General features: G+C 39.4%; 7 protein-coding genes and 1 non-coding gene across 8 annotated transcripts; 4 read left to right on the top strand and 4 right to left on the bottom strand.

Moving 5' to 3' along the window:
• Nucleotide 1: 1 nt before the first annotated feature.
• On the top strand, nt 2-1,063 carry CLUP02_16165 (uncharacterized protein; the record flags this gene model as incomplete). The annotated part of the gene is made up of 5 exons (XM_049295089.1): nt 2-42; nt 125-364; nt 450-574; nt 663-719; nt 930-1,063. The coding sequence occupies 5 exons, from the start codon at nt 2-4 to the stop codon at nt 1,061-1,063; spliced, it is 597 nt and encodes a 198-aa protein (XP_049152236.1).
• Nucleotides 1,064-1,507: 444 nt separating this feature from the next.
• Nucleotides 1,508-1,843, top strand: CLUP02_16164 (uncharacterized protein; the record flags this gene model as incomplete). The annotated part of the gene is made up of 1 exon (XM_049295088.1): nt 1,508-1,843. One exon carries the CDS (start codon nt 1,508-1,510, stop codon nt 1,841-1,843), a length of 336 nt encoding a protein of 111 aa, XP_049152235.1.
• A 567-nt stretch (nt 1,844-2,410) lies between these two features.
• Nucleotides 2,411-3,034, bottom strand: CLUP02_16163 (uncharacterized protein; the record flags this gene model as incomplete). The annotated part of the gene is made up of 2 exons (XM_049295087.1): nt 2,411-2,860; nt 2,930-3,034. 2 exons carry the CDS (start codon nt 3,032-3,034, stop codon nt 2,411-2,413), a joined length of 555 nt encoding a protein of 184 aa, XP_049152234.1.
• A 1,476-nt stretch (nt 3,035-4,510) lies between these two features.
• CLUP02_16162 (uncharacterized protein) lies at nt 4,511-5,859 on the bottom strand (the record flags this gene model as incomplete). The annotated part of the gene is made up of 3 exons (XM_049295086.1): nt 4,511-4,709; nt 4,769-5,168; nt 5,229-5,859. 3 exons carry the CDS (start codon nt 5,857-5,859, stop codon nt 4,511-4,513), a joined length of 1,230 nt encoding a protein of 409 aa, XP_049152233.1.
• Nucleotides 5,860-6,906: 1,047 nt separating this feature from the next.
• On the bottom strand, nt 6,907-7,012 carry CLUP02_tRNA292. Its single transcript has one exon. It is a non-coding gene; the product is annotated as a tRNA-Met (tRNA).
• A 9,247-nt stretch (nt 7,013-16,259) lies between these two features.
• Nucleotides 16,260-17,052, top strand: CLUP02_16161 (uncharacterized protein; the record flags this gene model as incomplete). The annotated part of the gene is made up of 2 exons (XM_049295085.1): nt 16,260-16,575; nt 16,805-17,052. 2 exons carry the CDS (start codon nt 16,260-16,262, stop codon nt 17,050-17,052), a joined length of 564 nt encoding a protein of 187 aa, XP_049152232.1.
• Nucleotides 17,053-17,172: 120 nt separating this feature from the next.
• CLUP02_16160 (uncharacterized protein) lies at nt 17,173-19,289 on the bottom strand (the record flags this gene model as incomplete). Its single annotated transcript, XM_049295084.1, has 8 exons — nt 17,173-17,298; nt 17,338-17,604; nt 17,666-17,980; nt 18,033-18,507; nt 18,558-18,711; nt 18,777-18,939; nt 18,992-19,127; nt 19,162-19,289. 8 exons carry the CDS (start codon nt 19,287-19,289, stop codon nt 17,173-17,175), a joined length of 1,764 nt encoding a protein of 587 aa, XP_049152231.1.
• Nucleotides 19,290-23,787: 4,498 nt separating this feature from the next.
• CLUP02_16159 (uncharacterized protein) lies at nt 23,788-24,021 on the top strand (the record flags this gene model as incomplete). Its single annotated transcript, XM_049295083.1, has 1 exon — nt 23,788-24,021. A coding segment is annotated over one exon (234 nt), but the record flags the coding sequence as incomplete, so codon positions are not given.
• Nucleotides 24,022-24,677: the final 656 nt, after the last annotated feature.

Genomic DNA, 24,677 nt, shown 5'->3' with positions numbered 1-24,677 from the left:
AATGGAACTCATCAATTACTTTGCCCTTCCTTCAACGCTGGAGTCCGTCTCGAATGGGGATGCAGACATACCCTTGACTTTTGGAACATAATCTCGTTTCTTTCGAGCCATGAATGCTGTCAAGCATCAAGCCGCTCCCTTATCTCGGACATATCACTCTCGTGTTGCTAGGATCAGAAGCTTGTCCAGGCCGAAGTGCGGGGAGTTCGTCTCTCATTGTTGAGCCCCAAGGCCCCTCCGGACAAGGATCGGGGCACCTTGTCGCAATTTCCCCGCAGCGGTGTTGGCCGCGGTTCCTGCTCCGGAGATCGGCATGCTTTAAGCGGCCGAGTTGCAGTAGTGTTATTTTCCGCTTTCTGACGATGTCCGAAAGGGGTAATCAGAATGTGTCACGAGATATGGATGTGGTTAATGCTGCCCACATGGAGTGGGGCCGCTTTTTGTAACAGTTATGAGCCCAGCTCCTATCCGCTATTGCCACAATGGTTAAGTGCCGCATTGTCTACAGGTCGTGTACCCAAAAAAGCGAAAGACGACCGTTCGAGTCTCCGTATGGGCATGGTTTTTCTAGCTGGTCTGCTACCTACGGGGCTGAGGCGCAGTATAGATACTAGGTTTTCTGACTGGTCTGCCACCTGTGGGGCTGAGGCTGCCATCTGCAGGGCTGAGGCGCAGTATAGACGTCCATTGTACAGATGACGGCTCTAGGCGTCTGGGGGGTGTGTCACGAGATATGGATGTGGTTAATGCTGCCCACATGGAGTGGACCCGCTTTTTGTGACAGAATGAGAGCACACATTCCCTATCAAAACCAGACCCGACTAATTAGATTTTATAGCAACGACCTCATCGTTATCTCTAGCTCTTGAGGAGCTGCTACCAATGTCTTCTGTATGATCTCGCTGCCAGTCATCTTGCCGTGCACTGAGACTGCCCGAACGTTGCCACCAAGGACCGCCCTCCACTGACCCAGCGCTTCAGAGCATCTTGCTCGGTTTACATGTACGGAGTGAAGGAAATAAGTCACGATCGTCTGCAAGCAAACCAAAGGTCAACCCAGTAAAGCACGGACTTCTTATAAGCTTTCCAGTCCTTCAAGTTAAGCTTTCCTCGCGACAACTCCTACCGGTTCCTGGCCTGCGCTCCCTCGTATTCAATCAATTAGTCTTTTTATTCCACGTCTAGGTCATTTCTCTGCCCCTTCGCCGAAATGCCGCAAACTACATGCCCGAGACCCGAGATTACACAGAATCTCAAAAATGCGTACTAGATTGAAGAATTGAACCTACGCGATTCCACGACTCCTACTAGAAAAGCTTACACGGCTGTCCGGATATAAACGCTTACATCGCAAGAAGCGGTATCCCCTGAAGTCAAAGACCTGTGAATATAAAGCTTCATCAATGACCACAAACGGCTTGGACAACCATCTCTTACATCCCCATCACCCAAGACTTTCCTCCCCACCACTGTCAAAAAACACATTACCCCCACATCGACTACCAAAATGCTCCCCTCAATAACTCCCCTCCTCCTCCTCGCCGCCGCAGGAACCTCCTACGCAATCAACATCTGCTGCTCCTCCTTCGCAGGACACACCTGCACGAAAGACCAATACAACAACCACCGCCAAAATGTTATCCTGAACCAAATCATCAACGTGGACGGCCGCAACTGCGTCCGCAAGGGCGCCGGCCCGGGTGCCTGGACCGACAAGAAGGACTGGTCCGAGTGGTACGACTGCCAGCAGTGGGTCGGCCCCGAGCAGCACCAGATTGAGGTCGGGGAGTGCACCCTCTTCTGCGTCAAGCCCAGTGGTCTTCTGAATAAGCCTTGTATTTGAGCTTCGGTATCTTATTTATGATATTATCTACCTCTCTGAAAAGAAATTAAAAAGATACTGCTCGTTCAATTGCTATGCGTTCAAGGCATTCTACCCAATCGCGATCAATTTTGTTCCTCTGAGAGCGTGACGTTTCGTCAGGCAGGCAGCTTCATGACATGCATCAGGGAAGATTCAAGACTCCAGCCCAGAGTGGCCAAGCTTTCTCAACAGACAGACTTTGTCGTTTGTATTGCTATTCAAGTGCCTGAACGCTACCTTACATATCGTTTCCACCCAAATACTAACTCATGCTCTCGCTGTTTGTGTAGGCTACTCCCATCCATTGCCCTGAGAGCCGTCCGCTGCCATATCTCTTTATTCTTCTGCTTCGACTTTCGCTCGAGCCATTACTCCAGAGAGCACTGCAAGATTGTCATGATCTGATTTCAAATGCGTCAGCCCTCATGAAACCACACCTGATGATGATGGTGTTGCAGGATATGATTGTTGAGATCGCACTCACGCCATTGCCTTGTCAGGGCTCAGCTTTGTGCGGCGTGCCCGTCCAGATTTGCCCAACCGCAATCATACAACATCGCCAGGAGCCTGCACACCATTCATGCACTCGCAGCGGCCGGGTTCACTCTTGAAAAGAGTCCGATAAAGTGGCAGAATGGAGATGAGGGACGCCGCCAATGTGTTGCAATGAGAGGCTATCACCCAGCAGTCGCTTCTGAGATCGTGAGACCTGAAGCTGCCGAGGCAAACCACAACGATAAGCAGGTTGATGGTACTGGTCGCGAAGAATTGGGTCCAGGATATGCATAAAAGAGTATGCTTGAAAGTACCATTGCGCTGTCGAAGCAAATCGTACATCGTGTTTGCGGCGAGGAATCCATCGAAAAGAGCGCCGACTAATCCATAGATGAAGAACTCTGTACTGTTGTGGATGCCCTTGGCATAGCTGTAGAAGATCACAGCGGCATCGCATGAAAACAGTATTACCGAAAAGAGAAACCAGAGACCGCCGAGGACCTAGGTAAGCGCTATGTATTTCTTGGCGCTCGGTGTCCAAGCTGCGATTGGGCCTGGTACTTCAGGTACGTCTGGTACTGCAGGTGCGCCCAAGGCTATAGGTACGCCTGGGCTTGCTGGCTGCATATCTCGGAGTTCGTAAACAGGCGGGGGTGAGTTACTGTTGATAGACATGACGAAAAGCGGTGGTGTATTCGGGCCCAAGTGGGAAGGACAAATCGGCGCAGAACAAGATAGCGAACGGATGTTGAGTTTGATGGATAGTAAGAGGCTCTCTGTTTTCTGACATATGTACAACGAATGAAGTAGTGTTGCTGGACCAAAAAGTCAAAGTTGGTGTTCGTGGTGTTGAATGTGGTCAGGAAGAGAAGTGAAGTTGTGGAGGTGGGAGGCGTAGGAGGCCAGTGTAAACGGTGGGTCATGTCAATGGAGGGAAGTGAGTTCTTCTAAAGATGGTGGCTCTCTGTGGCAGGAAATACCATTTGCTACTTCCTCCTTCCCGGGACTGCCCACGGGCTGATGCGGCAAGGGGTAGATTCTGTCTTGACGGAAGAGCCGACTTCTGCCTTTCTTTGGAGGAAAGTCCTCGTCCGCAACATTGGAAAGTGTCGTACAAAAACAGAACCGTAATTGCCGGCCAGCAATTACGCCTCATTTACAACAGAAAGAAAGGCAACTCAAGTCCCCCCCCCCTCAACCTGCCTTGCTATCATCTCCTGCCAGCGTCCCCTTCAGTCTCTCAAGCTTACGTGTGCTGCCTCATATGAAATCACAAAATACTGGCCAACTATAGCCGAAGGCTCGGCCTCACCTCAATCAGTGCGAGCAAGTGGTCCTTCGTCCACAACAACCGTCTTCAATGAGTGGAAACTTGGCATGCTTTCGTTTTCTGCAGGACCCTCAAGATACAGAACGTATTACACCTACTCAAAAGCATTGGAAGGCAAGTAGGAAAGAGACAGAATACTCAACAACGCTTTCCCTTGGGTAAAGTTCGAGTTCAGAACAGATACGTATCATGACCCGAGTTGTTGGATGAACGCGACTGAGATACGCAAGCTCTCTGGGTGGGGGAATGGATAGGTGAAGTACCCATGGAAGAGTCTGCCCCCAAAGACACTTGTCCCATCCTAATACGCAGCAAGTTTCTTGTTCAAGAATGTACGGAAGGCAGCAGCGGTGCCGGGTAAATCCACCTAACTAGGAGGGCGGACGTGACTTCTTCCAAGCACAAATAGGTAGGTAGGCACTGCGCTCTCTAATCCCCCGGCCTGCTGGTTAAATAAGAAAGGCACAGGTGGCGTATGGTACCAGATCCTGCTTGGTCAACGACAATCTGGATAAGATACAGGTAAAGTCAGGGTGGAGGGAATGGGGGAAGTCGATTGGGGTCAAAAGAGGCGATACTAAGAAAGAGACATCGTCCTCGACAGGGAGGAAGAGCTAATCATGTTAAAATGGTATTAGGATCGCTACATATCTTCTCGAGGCCCCAAGTCGTGACGGTCGTGTTCAAACCATACGGAAAAAGAGAATGTTTCCCTGCGCCAGAAACCCCGGTGCGTGGCTTTCCATGTATTCCCACCTGTTGTTCTGTTTCATACGGTTCAATTTATCCCATGTTCCGGAAAAGCTTGTTGCTTCATTTCTTCAGCCTTGAGCAATGGTGTCGCGAACAATCTTGTTACAGTCGACGGGGTTCTCAAAGACGAACCAGTCATCGCGAGGGATGTTCTTGAAAGCTTTCTCGAAACGTTCTGGCTCGTTCTTTGCGGAGATGCCAATGGCCGCAATGTCAGTGACCTTGCGGATCAAGATGAGCTTGATCCAGCCCTTGAATTCGCGGTAGCTGTGATTGTTGATTAATGCCTGCTCAAAAGCCTTGAGGAAGGGAATAGAAGTACTCACATATCACCATAAGCCTCGGGGTCGGACTGTGTGGAGTCACCAATCAGGATGAACTTCCTCTTCGGAAGCCACTCGTGCACCTTCTTCATGCGCTCCACCTTGTACTGCTCCGTGGCCATGGTCAGCGCCGACAGCAAGCCTGCAACCGTCTTCCAGCTTGAATCGCGGAGAATAATGGACCCGGGCGGGTAGTACTTGTCGCGGAACTCCCTCAGGAACGGGTACAGGTTGTATGGGGAAGCCGAGAGGTAGAACCATGGCGACTCCTGCGGCAAGAGTGCTGAGATGTTCCGGTACAGCTCTGGCATGCCCTCAATTGGTCTCGGTTCGTTGACAAAGGTCTCGCGGAGGATGCCGATGGGGTCGCTCGTCTGCGTCAATTTGATGGTGTCGTCGATGTCTGTGTAGTGCCGTGTTAGCGAACCACCATGGCAAGGTCTTGGTGCTTATGTTGACGTACCTGAGATGATTGCCCATCCCTCTGGAGCAGCGAAGAACGTCTTCATCTCCAACAAGCCCGTCGCGCCACGCGGCACCGCTGCGCTGGACGTGACCGTCGAACCGGTGGGCTGCTCGTGGATCTTGAGTGTATCCGTAGTGATGCCATTCGACCCCGAGGGGCCCAGCTTAAGCTCCTTCTTCTGATGCACGACACGGAGGTGCCGCGCCGGCTGCACGTCCCATAGGAACGGCATGATCCGCTCCTCAATGGTCTTGCGCTCCTCTGCATCGTCCGAGAGCCCAAGCTTCTCGGCGACGCCCTGCACGATATCGACCACCTTGCATTTCGGCTCCTTTTCGAAAATCGCGGCAACGAACTCGGCTTGCCAGCTGCCTAGACGGGAGGGCTTGTATGCTGTGTTGTCCAGAAGCCAGACGATGTCGTCGTCGGTCACGGGTTTGCCCCAGGGGTTGTAGCTGCCGAGATGCGACAGGATGCCAGTGGCGCTCGCGAAGGCCGCCTGCAGGGTCGGCACTGTTGGGTTGGGGAGCTGTGCCTCGACCTCGTCGAAGCGACGTTCTTTGCGGGTTTGCTTCTGCATCTCGTCTGCGAATGCCGCGGGGCTCTTGCCGTCGTCTTTAGCCGCCATGGTTTCGATGTTCGGCGCTGCCTACAAGTCTTTATAGATATGTCTCTCTGTGTGCAACCTTCGCCTCTTGACAATGAATCGACGGTCACTTGGTCGGCGAGGTAAGCAATGTGACTCGAAAAGGGTACTCCTGGTGCCTTGGCGACGAAGTGGTTGGTAGGCTGATGATCCAAGGCTGAAAGGCAGATGTGTCTCGAAGGCAGCTGTTCCTAGTTGACGGGAAACGGTGGAAGATGGTGGTGGGAGGTGCGGCACCTTGGGTAGGCGACCTAGAGCAGATGAATGGACGTAGGCAGTACGGGGTAATAGGCGTATGTCTCAGCTGGGACGAAGAATAGCTGGGAATATGGGCTCTCAGCTACAGTCTGCGCCAGCCATGAGCCGTCGGTGTCGGCGAGAGGGGGGTAGGGCGAACCGATGCATTATGTCAGAGCTAGAGGCGCTGGCTGCATCGTCTGTGTGGAAGGTGTCCGTGACATGGTTTAGGGCGAGCTGTGACAGGTCGGTCCATCAGATGGCCACTGGCAAACTGCCCAAGTTGGACGCAGCAAAGGCTTGGCTTAATATGCGCTTTCTGAACCCTTGTGACCGCCAGCCGTAAATGACCTAGGGAAGACCAGGCAATGACGATGGACCGATCTGCTTGTAGGCGAAGGTGTGTCGGAGGTGTAGGAAATGTGGAGGGATGGAGGGGTTTGGCAGTCGCAAGTCGCAGTCGCACCGTGACATTGGAAGGGGAAAGGTCGCAGGCGGGGGCGGGAGGCATCCGGGGCTCACCCGCCTTACCTAAGGCACCTTACCTCATCAGGCTCCCCTGGGAACCCCTTGCGGGTCGATGGCCATCAACAAAAAGGCATGATCCGAAAATGTCCCGATTGGCACGTGTTCGCGTCACTCGCCAGGGATCCTCCAAGTCAAACAATCACATGGCGCTAGCTTTTTCAAAACTCAAAGACACAACAAACAACATGATGATTGTGGAAGAACATGGCAAAAACAACGGTCTTGTTGAAAGCATCGTGCAAAAGGGCCGTACAGCAAAAGAAATGTCCCTGGCAAGGCTCGAACTTGCGACCTTTGGATATCCCTAGATAATCTAGCGTCATATGTATGTAATATGAGACCAACGCTCTACCGACTGAGCCACAGAGACTGGTTGATTGTGGCTGAGCAGAGCAGTAGGCAATCCAAGAAGGGCCGTCGAAAGCCAGAGTTGAGCAAGTCGGTCGTTTTATTCCGTAAATTAATCGCTTTTTGATTTAATTTCCCTTCCTAACACGAAATTTCTCTTGACTTATTGAAAATCAGCCAAAATGCTCTCTCAGTTGTCGCCATCTTCGATGTCTCTGGTCGGGCTGGCCGGAGCAGGTATTTGTCAGGTTGTCAGACCGAAATCATGGGATACCTAAGTAGGCTACAGATAGGCTATAGCAAAGCCAGATCTTTTCAGGCGAATGTATCCGGTAACAATAACTCAAGCTTTAAAATACCGTATCCATATCAACCAAGTAGAAAAGTTTGTGCAAACTCGCATTTCTTAGCATCTTCTCATCCAGTTCATTTACAGAAAGCACAGTGTTAGATTACGAGGCAGAAAAGGGGCCCTATTAGGTAGTTAAGTAGGGGTGGTAGGTAGGCAGTCTGGGCCCGTGCAGACGGACCCTTCCACCTACCTATACCCACTAAGGGACCGCGGGCTCTGCCCACGATCTTCCCCTCCTATACACACACACATAATAGACCTATACTAACTTATTAACCTAGTCGTAACTAAAAGGTCTAACTTACGTACGTATATACTAATACTAATTAGTAGTTAAATTATATATATATTTTTATTATAAGTTGATAAGGATATAACTATAAAAAAAATAGCCTTAACCTACTTCGCTAGCTATTTTAACTTATTAACTTAGTTCTATTTATTTAACTAATAATAAGTAGCCTAGTTTATACTACTTTAACTCTCCTTTACTACTACTAGCTAACGATTAATTAATTAATTATAAGCTATTAAGAGCGCGCTCTATTATATATAATCTCTTTTATTAAAATTACTACTATAAAAAGATTAACTACTTTATTATTATTATTAACCTCGCTTCTATTATTAATGTTATTTTTACTAGCCTTATTATTATTATTAACTTCCCTTTGATCGAACTACTTATAAAAACATCTATTTTAAATATATTATAACTAAGTACTACTTTAAATTAGTAATAAGTAAAAAGAGATTAACTACTCAAAAATTAATTTAATAATCGTTAGCGTACTAGCGCTTAATAATAATAAAACCTTTAAAATTATAAATACGTTAATAATAAATCTCTCGCTAATAGCGAAATATTCTAAAATATTAAAAAAAAAAAATCTTAATAGCAGTAATAATAGGGATCTATTTTATATTACTAATAAATCCACCTCCTTTTAACTTAATAAAAGCTCCGAAACTAGACTAGTAAAATAAAGTACGAGAAATACTAAAAAGAATCGCTAATTAGTAACTAATAAAATCCTCTATTTATTACTAAAAATACGGTTATAAAAAACCTTTTTTCCCTTTTTATAACCTTTTACTAACCTTAATAACCTTCTATTTATATACCTCGTTAAAAAAACAAAATTTTCTAACTAATAATAATAACCTGCTCACTACTATTAAAACGATCGCTATACCCGACCTACTACTCTTTCTAACCTAACTAACGTTATACTATAATTATAATATAATAATTATATTTTATAATAATCTTTTACTATATAACTTACTTTATAAATATACTATAATAACTACCGGCCCTAATAATAAGCAAAAAGGGTCTAACGATTAGTTAATATTACCTCTAGCCTACTTATACTTTTAAATTACAAAACTATACTTAATTCTAATTCGCTAATAAGACTATATTAACCTAACTTAATAGGGCTTATTTAATATTATACCCGCCCTTATAAATAATAAAAAGCGTAATACTTTTATCCTTTATATAATAAGATATTACTATCGAAATAGCCTAACGGGCGAGGAGCTATAAAAAGACTTTAAAACCGACTTTTAAAGCTAAGAAATAGAGGACTTTTTAAAAATAAAAAGTGCGATTCTTAAGAAGCTAAAAAGCTTTTTTATAAATAATAGTATTAATTTAATAATTAAAAATCGTAATTAAATAGTAAAAAAGACTATTAGCGCCCTTAATACTTAATACTTCTTTGTTTAAATTTCTAAAAAGATTATAGTTTATTATAACTATATTAAATATTTTAATATATTATATTATAATCCTTACTTCTTTTACTTATTATTCCTATAGTTAGTAAATACTAACGATCTTATTTAATAAGCTAGAAAAATAATAAAAAAATCCGTATAACCCTAACTTACTTAATCTTAGTAATTAAAATTCTAACCTTAGCCTCGCTATTAACTAATTAACCTACCGCCTCTCTAAAAAAAAAATTAAAAAAAAAAAAAAGTTATTATTAGTTAATAGCGAAATCCACCCCGTTAAATACTATATTTTAATATAAAAACTAAAAATAATATTATACTTAATACTTACTAATTAACTAACCTCGCTAAGCTCTATAATAATAAGAATAAGTATAATAATAAGAAATATAATATTTTTAATAAAAAGCTTTAGATTTTTAGAATACTATATTAATAAATAAGAATTAGTAAATAATACTATTCTAGTACTTTCCTAAATATACTTAAAAAAGAGTATTAACCTTCTACTTTAACTAATTTAGTAATACTTCTAACCCGCTTAGCTTCGATATAATATACTAAAGGACCTAAAAATACTTCGAGCTACTTACGAACTATTAAAACTACTTCGCTAAGCTCTATAACCTTTACTAATACTCTATAGGTCGTAAGAACTTAAGTAAGTTAAATTAATAAATTCTATAAGTACTAATTAATTATATTATAATCCTCTACGAGGCACTCACTACTTAGGGATCTATTTTTAATATAAGTAACTAACTCTTTTATTATATAAATAGTATACTAAAATATGAACTTATTATACTTAACTTAGTACCTATATTTATTAATATTTACTACTAGCTTAGTACTTCGATTAATATTATAAAAAAAGAGCGTAACTATAATAAGTAGTAGTAATATTTCTAAAATAGTACTTATAATAAAAAGGTCCCCGCTACTTACTAAACCGACCGTATTTATAGCGGCTCTAATAAAAAAACCTAATTTAATAAATAAAATTAACGTAGCCGTAGTACTATTAATAAAAAGTATTTTGTTTATTATAAGACCGGCTATTAATTAACTAAGTACTTAGAAAAAGAGCGACGTTAAGTATATAGGAAGTATAAAAATAGTAAAAATAAAAATAAAAAATTTATACCGAGCTTATATTTATAGTTCCTCGCCTTTTATAAAAAAACCGCCCTTACTAACGATAATAATAATAATAATACTATAATCTAATACTTTAATAGCCTCGACTTTAACTATAAAAATAACTACGAGGACGAAGTCTAGATCTTAATAGCATACTTTATAACTACTGTTAGTAATAAAACCCTTATAAATATCCTTATTACCTAAGTAATAAAGTATAGCCTTACTAATACTACCTCTATTAATAAGTTAATTAAGCCTACGGAACTAGTAACCTCCTTTTTATTAAATAAGAAGTACTCGTTAGAGGACTTCTAAAGTATTATACCTAATACTAGTACTATAGAATTCTTAATTACGAGCTACCCTTAACTCCTTATATTATAGTAATAATAACCCGAAATTACTCTTAATACCTCTAGAGCTAGTAAAATAAGTATTTAATTTAGTAATAATAAACCCGTAAGGTTATTAAGATCTATAGTTATTAGTACCCTATTTAGTAATATTACTTTTTATATTTTACTAACTAATACTCCTTTTTTATATTACCTAAGGGACATAAATAAGCTAGGAGTATACTTTAATAATATTAATAACTTACTAATTAAAAGAAATATTATAGTACTTATTATTCGTAAATAAGGACACCCTTAGCTTTTATTCTTTAATAATAAAAAAGCTATTACTAACTACTTAACGGAGAGTAAATTACGCCGCTTATATTAGCACTTCGGCTACTCTTCGGTTCCTTATCTCCTAAAACTATTCTAGTAGTTTAATAACGATATAAAAGTCGTAGCCCTCAAAAAACTTACGAAAATCTATTAATAATACTAACTTAACGCTACTACCCCTAGCTAATTTAAATTTACTTTATAAAATAATTACGATTTTAATTATAAAGACGTAATTAACGTAATATACTTAATAAATTATAAAAATACTAACCGACTAGTATTTTACGTCGTTAATACTACTACTTCCTTCTAAATAATAAGGTTCTTTATAAATATAATTATAAAGTATATATAAAAAGCTCTTTAGCTATATTAAATCGACGTCTACCTCAGTCCGCTAGACTAAATTATTATAAATACTAATAAAAACTTTAATACTATAGAGTTTAAATCTTTTACTAAATCTATATTTATTAAGGTTAAAAAAGTACTCATTAAAGCTTATAATAGTATTAATAAGGCTAAAAAATACCACGCGGTACTTAAAAGGGTATATAATATTATTTAAAATAAATACTTATTAATAAGTATAGAGGCTATACTTTAGGCCGTAATTAAAGTAGTTAATAATATAGTTAACCTAAACGGCCTCGTTCCTATACTCCTTATTTTTAAAGCTTTTTTATATACTTTTAATAAATCTCTACCGTTACTAAATATTACTTAACGTATAGAGGTAATTAAAAAAGTAATAAGAGAAGTCCGTAAACTTTATATTAATAAATAAATAAGCGAGGTACTAGCTACTTAAAATAAACTAAATATCTCTTATATTATTAATTTATTACTATAGTTAAATATTAAAGTTTAATAAAAAAGTAAGGGATAAAAAGGCCTATTTAAGCTCGTTTTAATAAATAGTATTACTTACGTAATAAAATTACCTCACGGCCTAATAAGCTTCTAGGATATTATAATTCAACCTTAGTACTTAGAAAAGGTTAACCCTAAGTTGCTAGCTACGATAATAAAGCACGTTAACCGCTTACTAATCCCCGTAATTAACTAGCTAATTAATAATAGCGCTATTATAAATGAAATCCTTAATAAAATCGTTATTATAGTTAATAACGACCCTCTATTATAAAGTAAGAGGACTAAAAAAATATTAATATAGCGCGGCCGTAATAATACTTTTATAATTATAACCTACTTTATATCTAAAAGAAAAAAGCAAATCTTAAGCTAGCTACTAAGCTCCGTAATAAGGGCATTATTACTAACCTAAGAGCACTTTTTATAAAATCTATTAATAAAGAGCTTTTAAAATTAATAAAAAAAAAGGTAATTAAATTTATTTAACTTAGCCCTAAATATAAGGATATAAGGATATTTAAGTCTTAATTCGTTAATAAAATTAAAAACCTAAGACTTAACCTTATTAAAAAGTCTTACTTAGTTATATAAAAGTATATAAAAAAAAAAAAAAAGAGATCCTTATATAGTTACCGATAATTTAAAGAACTAGTTAATGTCTAATCCTCGCCCTAGCCCCGACCCTAATCTAAGAAGGCTATGTTATTTAGTTATAAAATATTACCTAAGTATATATATAATCAAGCTAATCTCTTTATTATAAGGTTTTTATTTAATTACTAACTTAGATCCGTTATTTATACCCCAAGGGTACTATTTTATACGTTGTATAGCTACTATATAGTCTCGTAAAATCTAGTACTTATTAATAAGTAATATATAATAAGTATTATTTAAAAATACTCTAGATAATAATATCTACGTTCGATCTATACTTACTAATCTTAATAAAAAAAAGTAGATTATTCGGTATTATTAATATATAAACTAATAATATTATTAAATTATTAAATAAGACTTTTAGTTAAAAAGAAAAAACCGAGCTTAAGCGCACTAAGTTACTAACTAAATTAAAGTAGTAATTATTAGTTAACGAGCCGCTTATTTTTAATAATAAAATTATCTTATTAAAAAGTATTAATATAATACTTAAATAAAAGAACTAAGGGAAAAAGCTTAAATAAATTAACCCCTCGGTATTAAATACTAAATAATAATTCGTTAAGTAGCGAGCTCGAGGTACTTATATCGTATTAATTTATTAATTAGAAATAGTTTTTAATACGTCGTTTATTACTTAATACTAAATAAATCCGTTATTTACTAACTACGCTATAAGTCAAAGCACCCACTTTTAGGCACCCCCCCCTTTTGGGCACCCTAACAAAACATAATATCTAAATATTAATACTAATTATAATTAATTAATTAACTACCTTCTACTACTATAACAATATAATCAAAATTCTCCCTAGGTAATTCGACCCCTACGAGTTAATTAGGACTAACTAAACGGTCGCTAGAGTCCTCCTAAGCTTTTTATACGTTCTAAATATTTACGAACTTAGTATTTAGGTCTAGATATATAGTCTTCTTTTTCTTAGGCCTTATACGCTTAATCCTAGCCTTAAGAACTCGAACTTAGTACCGAGATATAGCTAATTAGTAGGCCTACTCCCTAAAAACTTTTTTTATTTTTTAAAATAGTAGTCGTTAAGTATTATCGTCTAGACTAAGCTCTATAAATAGCTTTAAGTAATCGCAGAGCTCGCTAGCCTTCTTAGGAGTTAACTAGTTAATAATAGAGGTTACTAATACCTAGTTAAGTAGTCTACTAGTATTACTAGTCGTCTACCTAGCTTTTATGCCCCTTTTAGATAGTATAACTTATATAAGTAAAACTATTAAGTTAAGAAGTAGCTTAGTTATATTAAGTAGCTATAGTCTAGTTACTTTCTACTTACTTTATATATTTAACGACGTTAGATTAGCTAAACGAGTAAGCTAGTAATAGCTTAAGAAGTACCGCTTTTTAATAATAGTAAAATTATTTATTATATCCTCCTTACTAAGCTCCTTTCTATATATAGACTTAATAGGCCTAAAGATAGCTATATTTAATAACTAGAGGATATAAGAAGCGTATAATAATAAGAATAATAAGTAGACGTTATTTTTATAGTACTTTTATATAAATTCTATCGTTATATAACTCCTATACTTATTTAGTACTAATAGTCGAGGCTAGTTTAGCTTACTAAGCCCCCTAATAGGGGGGGTCTTAGTTTATAATAAGAACACTTCTTTTAGTTAGTAAAGGGTAGTCTCGTCGGTCGTTTAGCTATTATCTATTACTATAAACTTCTAACTATTATAAGCGGTAAGTTAAAGAGGGAACTACTACTATTAAACCGACTTTCTTTTATAAATAACTAGCAGTTTAATAGCTCTATTATTAGTAGAGATATACTTAATAATCGTTACTTAAGTACGTAAACTAGGCTCTTTTTTTTATACTACTATAGCCTCTACTATGCCTAAGACTAGCCCATTAGCTCCCTTACCCTCTATTATACTAGTCTTATCTATATTATACTTATTAGCCTATTTAATACCGCTAATCTCTAGTATATTAAGTAATCTAAACTATTATTTAATTATATTAATAGTAGCTCTATTAATATAGCGTAAATTAATTAAACAACTTCTCTAAACCCTTATTAATAGATTCCTTTTAATAAAAGCGTTAATCTATTTCTTATTAAGTGGTTTATTATCCCCCTAGGACCTTAGAACTCGCTTAGTAAATTCCCTAACCTATTTATAAGTTAGTATAATACCTAAGTAATACTATATACGAATTTACTAAGCTAGCTAGTCTTCCTACTATAGAAGAAGCCTCTAAAGCTCTATAAATACCCTCGCCCTCGTCTAATAGCCTCTCTTTCGACCTTAAAGTATTATCCTAGGAACCCCGAACTTAATCGAGGCCCTTTTAATAAAGAGACCGTTTCTAATAGTATTAAGTACTTATTAGAGCTTATTTTTAGTATACGATACTATTACTTATTAATTAGTAAGTGTGCTAAAAAGGAATGCATTTGGACGATTTTTGTAATTGTTATGTTAAATTGAAATAATAGGTAGGGTTTTAATATGGTGGCTGGGAGGGATTTTTGGGGGTGCCCAAAAGGGGGGGGTGCCCAAAAGTGGGTGCTTTGACTTACTAAACTATTATATTAAATAATAAATAGATTACTTAAACCGAGGGCTTATATTTATATTATTAAATCTAATTATAACTAAACTCTTCGTTTTTATAACTAGGTTATATTATTATCCTTATAAATAAAGAATAAACTAACGAGAACTTTACGATTAATAATAATATTATTTACTATAGCTTTATAAAGAGCAAAAGGATTACCCGGAGCGTATTAATATTAGAGGTCTACGGAATAGTTATAAGTATTAACGTTACCTATACTATTTTAACTACTTTAAACCTTATTACTAAATAACTTAACGTTCTAAAAATCCCTACTATAGTCTATATAAATTTATACTTATTATATAAATACCTCGTTAAGCTAAGTATTACGAAAAAAAAGCGCTTTATAATAGATATTATAATACTTAGGTAATTATATAAACGCCGTAAGCTCTACGAGATTTATTAAATTAGTAATAATAATAACCTAGCTAACGGGTTTAGAAAGAGCATACTAAATAAGTCCCTCAAATAATTCGTTAATAAAAAAATTATTATAATTAAAATAAAAAAATAAGTAATATATAATTAAAATAGTAATATACTATAAGTAGTAAGTCGTTTAGTAAACGTATACGCTTCTTAAGCTTTAGCTTAAAAAAAAACGCATATATTTAGGGCGTAGTTAGACTAATAAAAAGCTCTTTTTTAATTACGCTAAATTCGATAATTTCTAAAAAGTTTAGGTATATAAATTATATATATTAAAAAATTAAAAAATAATTAAAAAGAGGGGATACTAAAGTTTCTATACGAATAATTATAATAAAAACTATACTAAAATTTTAATATATAGCTTTAGATACTTTTAAATAGGGGATTAACTATAGATTTTATTATTAGTTCTTATTAGCGGGGGACCTAGCCCCTATTCTAGCCTTTTTTATTATAAAAATAAAAGACTATTAATATTAAATTACGAAGTAAAAAAGGGGCCCTATTAAGTAGTTAAGTAGGGGTAGTAAGTAAGTAGTCTAGGCCCGTACAAACGGACCCTTCTACTTACCTATACTTACTAAGGGACCGCGGGCTCTGCCCACGATCTTCCCCTCCTATACACATATACGCAATAGACCTATACTAACCTATTAACCTAGTCGCGACTAAAAGGTCTGACCTGCCTACGTGTATACCAACACATAGCATCCGGTCGTCGATTAAGCCGCCTCAATCAGAAACCACAGTAATCACCGCAAAGATGACTTCAACCTTCAAAAGATCTTTTCCCATCACTCACATAACTACCGCCTGGGCCATATTGCATATAGATGGCATCAACTTCCTCACAGATCCCGTCTTCTCTCCGGCGGGCACAGAGTGGGATATGGGCCTAACCGTGCTCAAAAACACAAAAGGCCCGGCCACACAACTCGAAGACATCCCCGTCATTGACGCCGTGCTTCTAAGTCACGAAGATCACCCGATAACTTGGACGAACTCGGTCGGCGCCCTCTCGACGGCCGCAGGGTCTCACGACACAAGACGGAGCCCAGAAACTCGCGCCTCGTCCTGGTGTCAAGGCTCTCAAGCTATGTGAAACTACGGTGCTTCGCATAGGAGAATAGGACTTTAAGATCACTGGGGTACCGTGTCAGCATCTTCCCGAAGGTCAAGTAATTGGCTTTGTGCTGAGAGCAGCCACGTTTGGAGAAAGAAATGGCTTGCCCAACGTCATTTACATCTCTGGCGACACAGTCTACCTCTAGGAGATCCCCAAAGTATTGGAGAAATACCACGTCTCAGTTGCGATCCTCAACATTGGTTCAGCGGAGGTTGCGATATCAGACCCTCCTTTGCTGGTCGCCATGGATGGAAAAGAGGCTGGGCGGCTGTTTCGCGAGATTGGAGCGGATGTCCTGGTGCTAATGCATTACGAATCCTGGGAAGACTTTGCGGAGAACAGAGACCAGTTGAGAGTAATGTTGGAACAGGAGGGCGTTTCTGACCAAGTGCGCTGGCTAGAGCGAGGAGCCGAGACAAAGATACTCTAAATTAAATAAATTAAATAGTAATAATGCTTCATTGCTCCCAATAAGTCTCAAATTCTATAATCTCGAGTTGATATTAGGTATCACTTTCCATGGTGAACAGTCTGAAAGTAGCTAGTGATGCTACTGACCTAGATATCTCAAATACTCGGGTATCATCATAAAGCTCTTCCACAGGGCAGGGCTGCAGTAACCCTCGTTCTCCTCTTCTTGATGTCTGAAAATGAGCGCATACCAAAGCAACGCAGCCTACTCTTTATGAGTATTGTCTACCTTACTTGGAGTCACACCCGTCTCAGCGTCGACAACGCCATGACCCATGTGTGCTGAGTGAACAAGGGAAGGATTCTCGGCCTTGAGCTTAGCAAACTCTTTTTCAGCCTCCCATGCCCAGATACTGTCGCTGGCAAAGGCGAGATCCATTTCTTCTAAAGTGCGTTGATTCGATTCTGGATAAAGTGCCCAGACAACAACGAGGGATACGAAGTTGACCGCACCGAAAAGATACAGTGTCTTTTCGTTGAGCTTCTCAAAGATTGTAGGGAGAAGAAGCACCTGGAGACGGTCTCAGCAGGGGACAAAACAATAACACGAGGGACAGCTGTCGTGCACTCACCGTCCATCCGTTTCCTATCGACCATCCAACAACACCCCATGCATTGCCCTTGGCACGCACTTGGAGAGGGAAGATCTCTGCGGGATATAGCCAGGGGACCGTCAACCAAGTTGCACCGAAGACCGCGGTGTACAAGAATACGAAGAAGGTTGCGGCACCACCCAGTCCAGAACGGTTGCCAGGATTAGCGTTAAGAGTTGCTCTTGCCAAGCCTCCGGCACAAAACATGCAGATGCCTTGGGCTACAGCACCCCAATACAGGGTCCAACGTCGTCCGATACGGTCTATAGTAAACACGCATATCAAGGTTGCAAACTAGATAATGTCAGCTTTTCCGACCATAACATTGAGATGGGTAAAAACTTACCATGTAGGTGATGTTGTTCACACCACTGACCCAAAGACGCTGCTCGGAGCTGATGCCGGCAATCGTGAAGATCGTGGGACCGTAGATCGTGATTCCCGCAATTCCCACCCACTCTTGCAGAATTTGAAGCCAGATGACAAGTTGAACACGGCGACCGGTGTGCAGTTTGCCTGAGCCTATCCCGAAAAACATGGCAAAGTAACTCTGCTGTTTGGCGGTGTCGTGTTCCAGGTTTCTAATGCTGATGATCTCCTGCAGCTCTGCTTCTGCGGCCTTTGCATCTTCACCTTCGTTTCCGCGGAGTCTGCCCAAGATGAATCTAGCCTCCTCTTCTCGACCTACTTTCACGAGCCACCGTGGAGACTCTGGCATGAACCAAATCATGATGAACAGAGCGATGAGAGGGATGATCTGAAAGGCGATGGGGAATCTCCAGATGAAGGATGAGTTGGGGTCCTCATACTTGGACGTGCCGCTATCATCTGGTTAGGTGCCAATAATGTTGACTTGGCGTAGCAAACTCACAATTGTAGCCAATATGCAACAACAACACCAAAGATGTTGAGAGTGAATTCTATGGCAACAAACTTGCCTCTGGATGTATGAGAAGCTACTTCTGTTGCCCAGACTGGAGTGATGGCGTTCAACATGCCGGTGCCGATGCCATTCAAGACTCGTGCTAGGATCAGCAGTCAGGTCAGCGTCTCAACGTCAGATTAAAGATTGGCGACTATGCCAACGTACCACAAAACATCCAATCCGCATTTTGGGCAGCGGTTTGAAGAGCCGCGGTGCAGATAGACCAGATGCATGCTACAGCAATAGTCTTGAGGCGACCATATCTATCACCGAACCAGCCTCCAATTAGGCATCCCACGAGCGTTCCGGGAAGGTAGTAAACGGCAACCTAAAAAAGTGTGAGACCAGAAGGCATTCAAAGCGGTTAAATAAATACTTACGATCCCGCCCTGCAACAATGGCTTATCAACAACAACAATCTTTTGCTGCTCGTCCCAGTGACCAAATCCCATTAACTCAGCATAGTTCCGTGCAGTGTTAACGCCGCCCATCAACCCTGCAGTACCCGTTATCAAACTTGTTTCACTCAAGCGATGGTAAGGGTTTCCACCTGCCTTGGTCGTAGCCGAAGAAGAACACGCTCAGAGAGGCTACGAAGCACACTGCATTGAGCAACGAGCCCTTGTAGAGCCTATTGGCGGCACTGTACTTCGCAAGGAAACCCGTTGGACTTGGCATTTTGGTCTACTGTCTTGTGTCTTTTCTGTCATGGAAAGTCGTACAAGCATGCTGCTGCAACGTCTGGAACACAAGATCAGCAGAAAGAGTCCAAAGAGGAGGTTGAACTCCGGAGAGGTCATAGAGGTAGTACTTATGTAAGATTTGAATCTAGATTCTTAATTCCGAGGGTCCATTGCATCGTCTTTACCCCCACCCATCCCTCCTCCAAGTTTGCTCTCCCCACACCCCACGTTTTGAACCGCACGTATCCCATCGACTCTACGGAAACAACAAAACCCGGCGGGTGACATCATTCCAACATCCTACCAGCGCATTTGCACCATAACAACCTCCAACGGCGGCTCCGCACAAGTCTGGCGCTCACTCAACCGATTCCCGGCAGGCAACATACCGAGCGACCGCAAAGAAAGCTCGGGGCGTTGGCCGGTTTGTCGCCGAAGCCTGCAGGAAAGCTTACATTGGGGGTGGAGACTTGCATGTTTTTTACCCAACGGCTGATCCGTCATGAGAGGGACTGAGCGCAGCGAGCGGCTGTAAACGGGATTATCATTGCTTTTTGTGGCATGATCAAGTGACGTCGAGTGAGGAGCCAACCCCAGGTTACACTAACAGGCCAAGTCGCGGCGGACAGAACGCCGCATTGCTCCCTAACATCGCACGATGCCATCGCCGGCTTTTGCTCTCTATACCTTACCTATGCCAGGCCGGTGACTCGAACTTACTGTGTAGGGTGCACCGCTACCTTGCATGCTCGTGACAGGGACCCAAGGACTGAGATCTTGAAGGATCGCTCCGCATTGCCCCCGTCTTAATGACTCAGATACTCCCGATGATCGGTCATCTATGCCGCCTTCCTCGGGCCTGCTCCGATTCTCCGACTTGTCCCTCCGGGGCCGGAAGCAGCACATGAGTACCTGAAATTGACCGCGCCTAGTTAATGCCTGCAAGCCTATGTGTTCGCAATGGAGAAACTCCATTGAGCTTCACGATGCCAAAGTGAGAGTTGGGTAAGGGAAATGATACAGGCATACTTTTTGACCGTTGGTGGCATCTGTGTGAATTCTCACTAAGTCATACAAGTTGTGTATGTCAATTCCCGCCAGGTATGATGCTTTTCTCTTCAAACTTGTTGCCGCATCAAGGAACAGTGTACAAACGCCCGTCAACATTTCCAGTACCCAATAGCTCAAGCCCCTTTCCGACATCCTCGAATACAATCTCTTTCATGAACGGTTTTATCGACCCTGATGCGATCAAGTCCAACACTTCTGTGAACTCTTGAATGCTAGCGCTCGTCGAGCCCTTGAGCGAGACATTCTGCGTGACAATCGCCGTCGTCGTAATTTGCACGCTCTGTGCCGCAAGCCCCACTAACACCACACACCCGCCAGGCCTCACTGTCGGATTGGAAGTCCAATTCGACCGCGGCATACAGCCGACTGCGCAGGGGCCAATTGGGGGCCCTATTTACGATTATCGTAGCTAGCCTAACCTACGGTTGGAACCTCCTTTTTATACCTACTACGTAGATATTTATATAGTTTAATTAATCTCTTTATTAACTACGGTTCGAACTAACTACCCTATAATAGGGATACTAATACTAATTAGTAATTAAACTCTACTATCGTAGATCGGTAAGGTATCTCGCTATATAAAAGAGACGACCTCTTGATACTACATAGGATAAGAGATTTATATTAATTAACCTTATAAAAGTAAATAAAAAAAGAGGCGATTTTTAAATACTACACGGAATTAAGTAATTATAGCCCTTTATTACCTACGAGAGGTCGACGTTTACTACGTTAAACTACGTTAATTAACGGAACTACTTAAGTAACTAGCCTTTTGCCGTCGCCCTAAGTAGCTTTTTTACTAAACGACTTTTCTATAGCCGGCCTGCGATTAGAAATTAACTAAGGAAGCTATTTAGAGATTATAAAGAGCACGAGGCTTAGGAGGCTAAAAGTATACGGGATAGCGGAAATCGGTAACTAGTAAAGATCCCGAAACTAATTACTATATCTTTTTATAATAATATAAACGTCTACTGCTACTATTATTAAAAAGAACTACTAAAACCTACCCTTTTTTACTAAACGAAAAGGAGGATCTTAATAAGTACGATAGCTAGCGATTTAAAAAGGTAGTAGTAATTACTAAAAATAGTAAAAATAAGAGTAGTAGCGAGACGGCGAGAGGAAGCGGGAATCTCCTAGACCCTAATAAATTCGTTAAGTAGCGAAAGTACGGATTTATTACGACCCGCGCGCGGATTAGATATATTCTTATTAAGATTAAATACGCTAGCGACCGCTAATATAGGTATAAGCTAAAGTAAGCCCCTTAACGAGTTAGGGTAAGGAAGAAGAGGACGAAACCTAATCCTAAATAGAATTTTAATCCCTTATAAGTAAGTAAATATTAACCCGGATTATTAGGGGACGTGGATATATAGAATTATAGATTAGCCTAACGGTAAGTAAATTAACGCGGTATTAATCTATTTAACTAAGGTTTATAAAAAAAGGGGTTATAAGGGTAACCCCTATTTTATAAAATCGCAGACGACCTTAGCTACTAGCTAGATAAATAGTTTACGAACGTAAGCCTAAGAATTACAAAGGTAATTAAGAAATTCCTCTACGGGCGAGGGGTATGACTAGCGTAATTATAATTACGAGAGCTATACGAAATATTAGTAGCGATAATTATAGAGGAGGAATTCGTGCTATAGAACTAGGTATAGGTCGATAGAGCGTATAATCGCTATAACGAATTTAGAAAAAGGGTAAACGACCTAGATTTCCTCCCTATAATTACTAACGGAAATCTGTTGTTATAAAAGGATATACCGGGGCAAAATATAGTACTAGAAGTATAATAATAGATAATTTTGCTTATTTTAATCTATAACTCGTTACCGCTACTAATACGAAATTCGGTACTAATCGGCTAATAAGAACAGAGGTAAACGACCCGAAGTTACTAATAGTACGTAGCGACGCAGGGTTCGTATATAAATACTAAAAATCTAATAGTAAATACGAGGTAATTTATAGACCTCAAAAAGATCTTCCCAAAAGAGAAATTATACTCTAGGGGGAAGTATAAGGTCTTATAAGAAACCCTAACGATATTTTATAATTATTATAAAAAAGTCAGAATTAGGGAATATTAGTACTATTTAGTAATTAATATCGTACTCGTAAGTAAAGCCTCTAATTATTATTATAAAGCGGTGCGTAATCTCGATCGAAACGACTTTTTTAGTATAATTAATATAATTTAAAGCCGCTTCGAGACCTACGATAAGAACCTAGAGCTCCTATCTAAGCTACGAGCGATTTCTTTTATATCTATAGCTAGGATAATAGAGGGCAAATTGCGAGTAGAGATCCTTAAAAAGCTTATCGATCGAATCGATAAGCTAGCGAAAACCTAACTAAATAAGGGGATAAACGAGCAGAAAGTTAAATATCTCTATACCGTAATTTAGCGTATATTAGAAGTAAAGATCACCCTATACTAAGTACTCGAAAACTACGAGACGCTCTACTTAAGGCTAAGATCTAGCTTTAATATTAAGGCGAAAATGCCGCGCTAAACCTATTTCTAAGCGTATAACGGCCCTTACTAATAATATTAGGTCGATTAAACGTATAATAAGAAAGGAAAAGAGGCTAGATATAGTAATCGTTAGTAAGGAGGCCTAGATTTGTTAAATAGGTAGAGATTTAATTTATAAGTAAAGTAATAAAAAAAGTAATACTATATTTATAAAAAGGATAGATATTAGTTAAGTAACTACTCTAAAAAAGAGCGTGCTAAATCGTACGAATAGTATAAAAGGTCGAGGGTAGTAGATAGTAAAACTAGCCCTCGTCGGTTTAACTAATTCCTCGTTATATATAAGAGCAGATCCGGGGGTATAGAACCTAGTAATAGTAGCTAAAGTAGCGGCCTAAAGCATATACCCCCTATAGGAGATTCGGAAGATAAGGAAAATCTTACCCCCTATACTAACGAATTAGATTATAACGAAATTAAAGATATTAACTACTCTTTTTTTACCCCGTTAGCCTCTAGAGGATATATAAAGCTAAACGAATAGAGAGTAATAAAAGCTTTTAATAAGTAAGCTTTTATTTATAGATAGTAAGGGAAGGTCCCTTAAATAACGGATATAGAGGCGGCTAAAAGGGCGAATCTAATAAGGCCGAAGCTTATTTTCTTAATAATTAAGGAGAAGACGCTATCTCTCTTAATATTTAAAAAAAAGGAACATAGTACTAAGTATATTTAGGGGTAGCTAGAGGGGTCCTTTTTATACTACTTAGATCCCTCGAATACTAAGCTCGTATAAGTATTCTACGCAAGTAAAAAGTACGGCCTAGATAATTTTTATAAGATTATCCTAAATACTAAGGTATCGTAATAGTTAACTAAAAAAAAAGGGTAATTCTAAGCGCTATAAAAGATCGTACTAATAACGCTTAATATATTAATAATAGGTATTATAAGGATTAGTTTCGGCCTAGGTAAGGAAATCGTCGCCCTAAGTATAATAAAAGTAGAGACACACTTCGGAACGATAACTTTCTATATTTTACCCGTTAATACCCCATTTCTCCTATATCTAAAAAATATAGATCGACTAGGTATTATATTCGATAATACGAGGAATAGAATCTCTAGTAATAAGTACTTTGAAGTAGTTAAATAACAATAGGGGTATACGTTTATAAAGCTTATTAACGATACGAAGTCGATTAATTACTTAACGAAAAGTAAGCTTAGAAAACTATACTAGAGATTTAGGCACCCGTCGGTTACGAGGCTATATAACCTCTTAAAGTAATTAAGTAATAATAATATCGAAATAAGGGCGCTAGAGTAGTTAATAAAAGTATACTACTAATACTAGATAAATACGCAAAGCCCACGTAGATTTAAGTTTAAATTGCGTAATAAGCTTAACTTTAACTAGGAAATAGTCGTCGATATTTTCTATTTAAACAGTCGGCTAGTACTATATATAATCGACGTATTTATATCTTTCTAAGTAGGGCAATTCCTCTAGGATCTATAAGTAAAGATAGTATGGGCAGCCCTATAAAAAAGCTAGATTAATATATACTAAGGACCGCTAGATAGTATTAGAACCGACGCTAGTACTAACTTTAAGTTAGTAGAATTTAGGGATAATATAACGGCCTACGGTATATAGCTAAAAGTCGTACCCGTTAAAGCGTACTATAGTATTAAAAAGGTAAAAAGGGCATACTAGTAGTTAAAAAGGGCGTTCAGAATTATTAAAGAGGAAAATCCGGATTTTACTAACGACGAATGCCTCTAGATAGTACTTAAATACTATAACGA

Source organism: Colletotrichum lupini, chromosome 9 (assembly GCF_023278565.1).
Source record: "Colletotrichum lupini chromosome 9, complete sequence".
NCBI classification, from domain to species: Eukaryota; Fungi; Ascomycota; class Sordariomycetes; order Glomerellales; family Glomerellaceae; genus Colletotrichum; species Colletotrichum lupini.
This window is presented reverse-complemented; position numbering and strand designations above follow the sequence as displayed.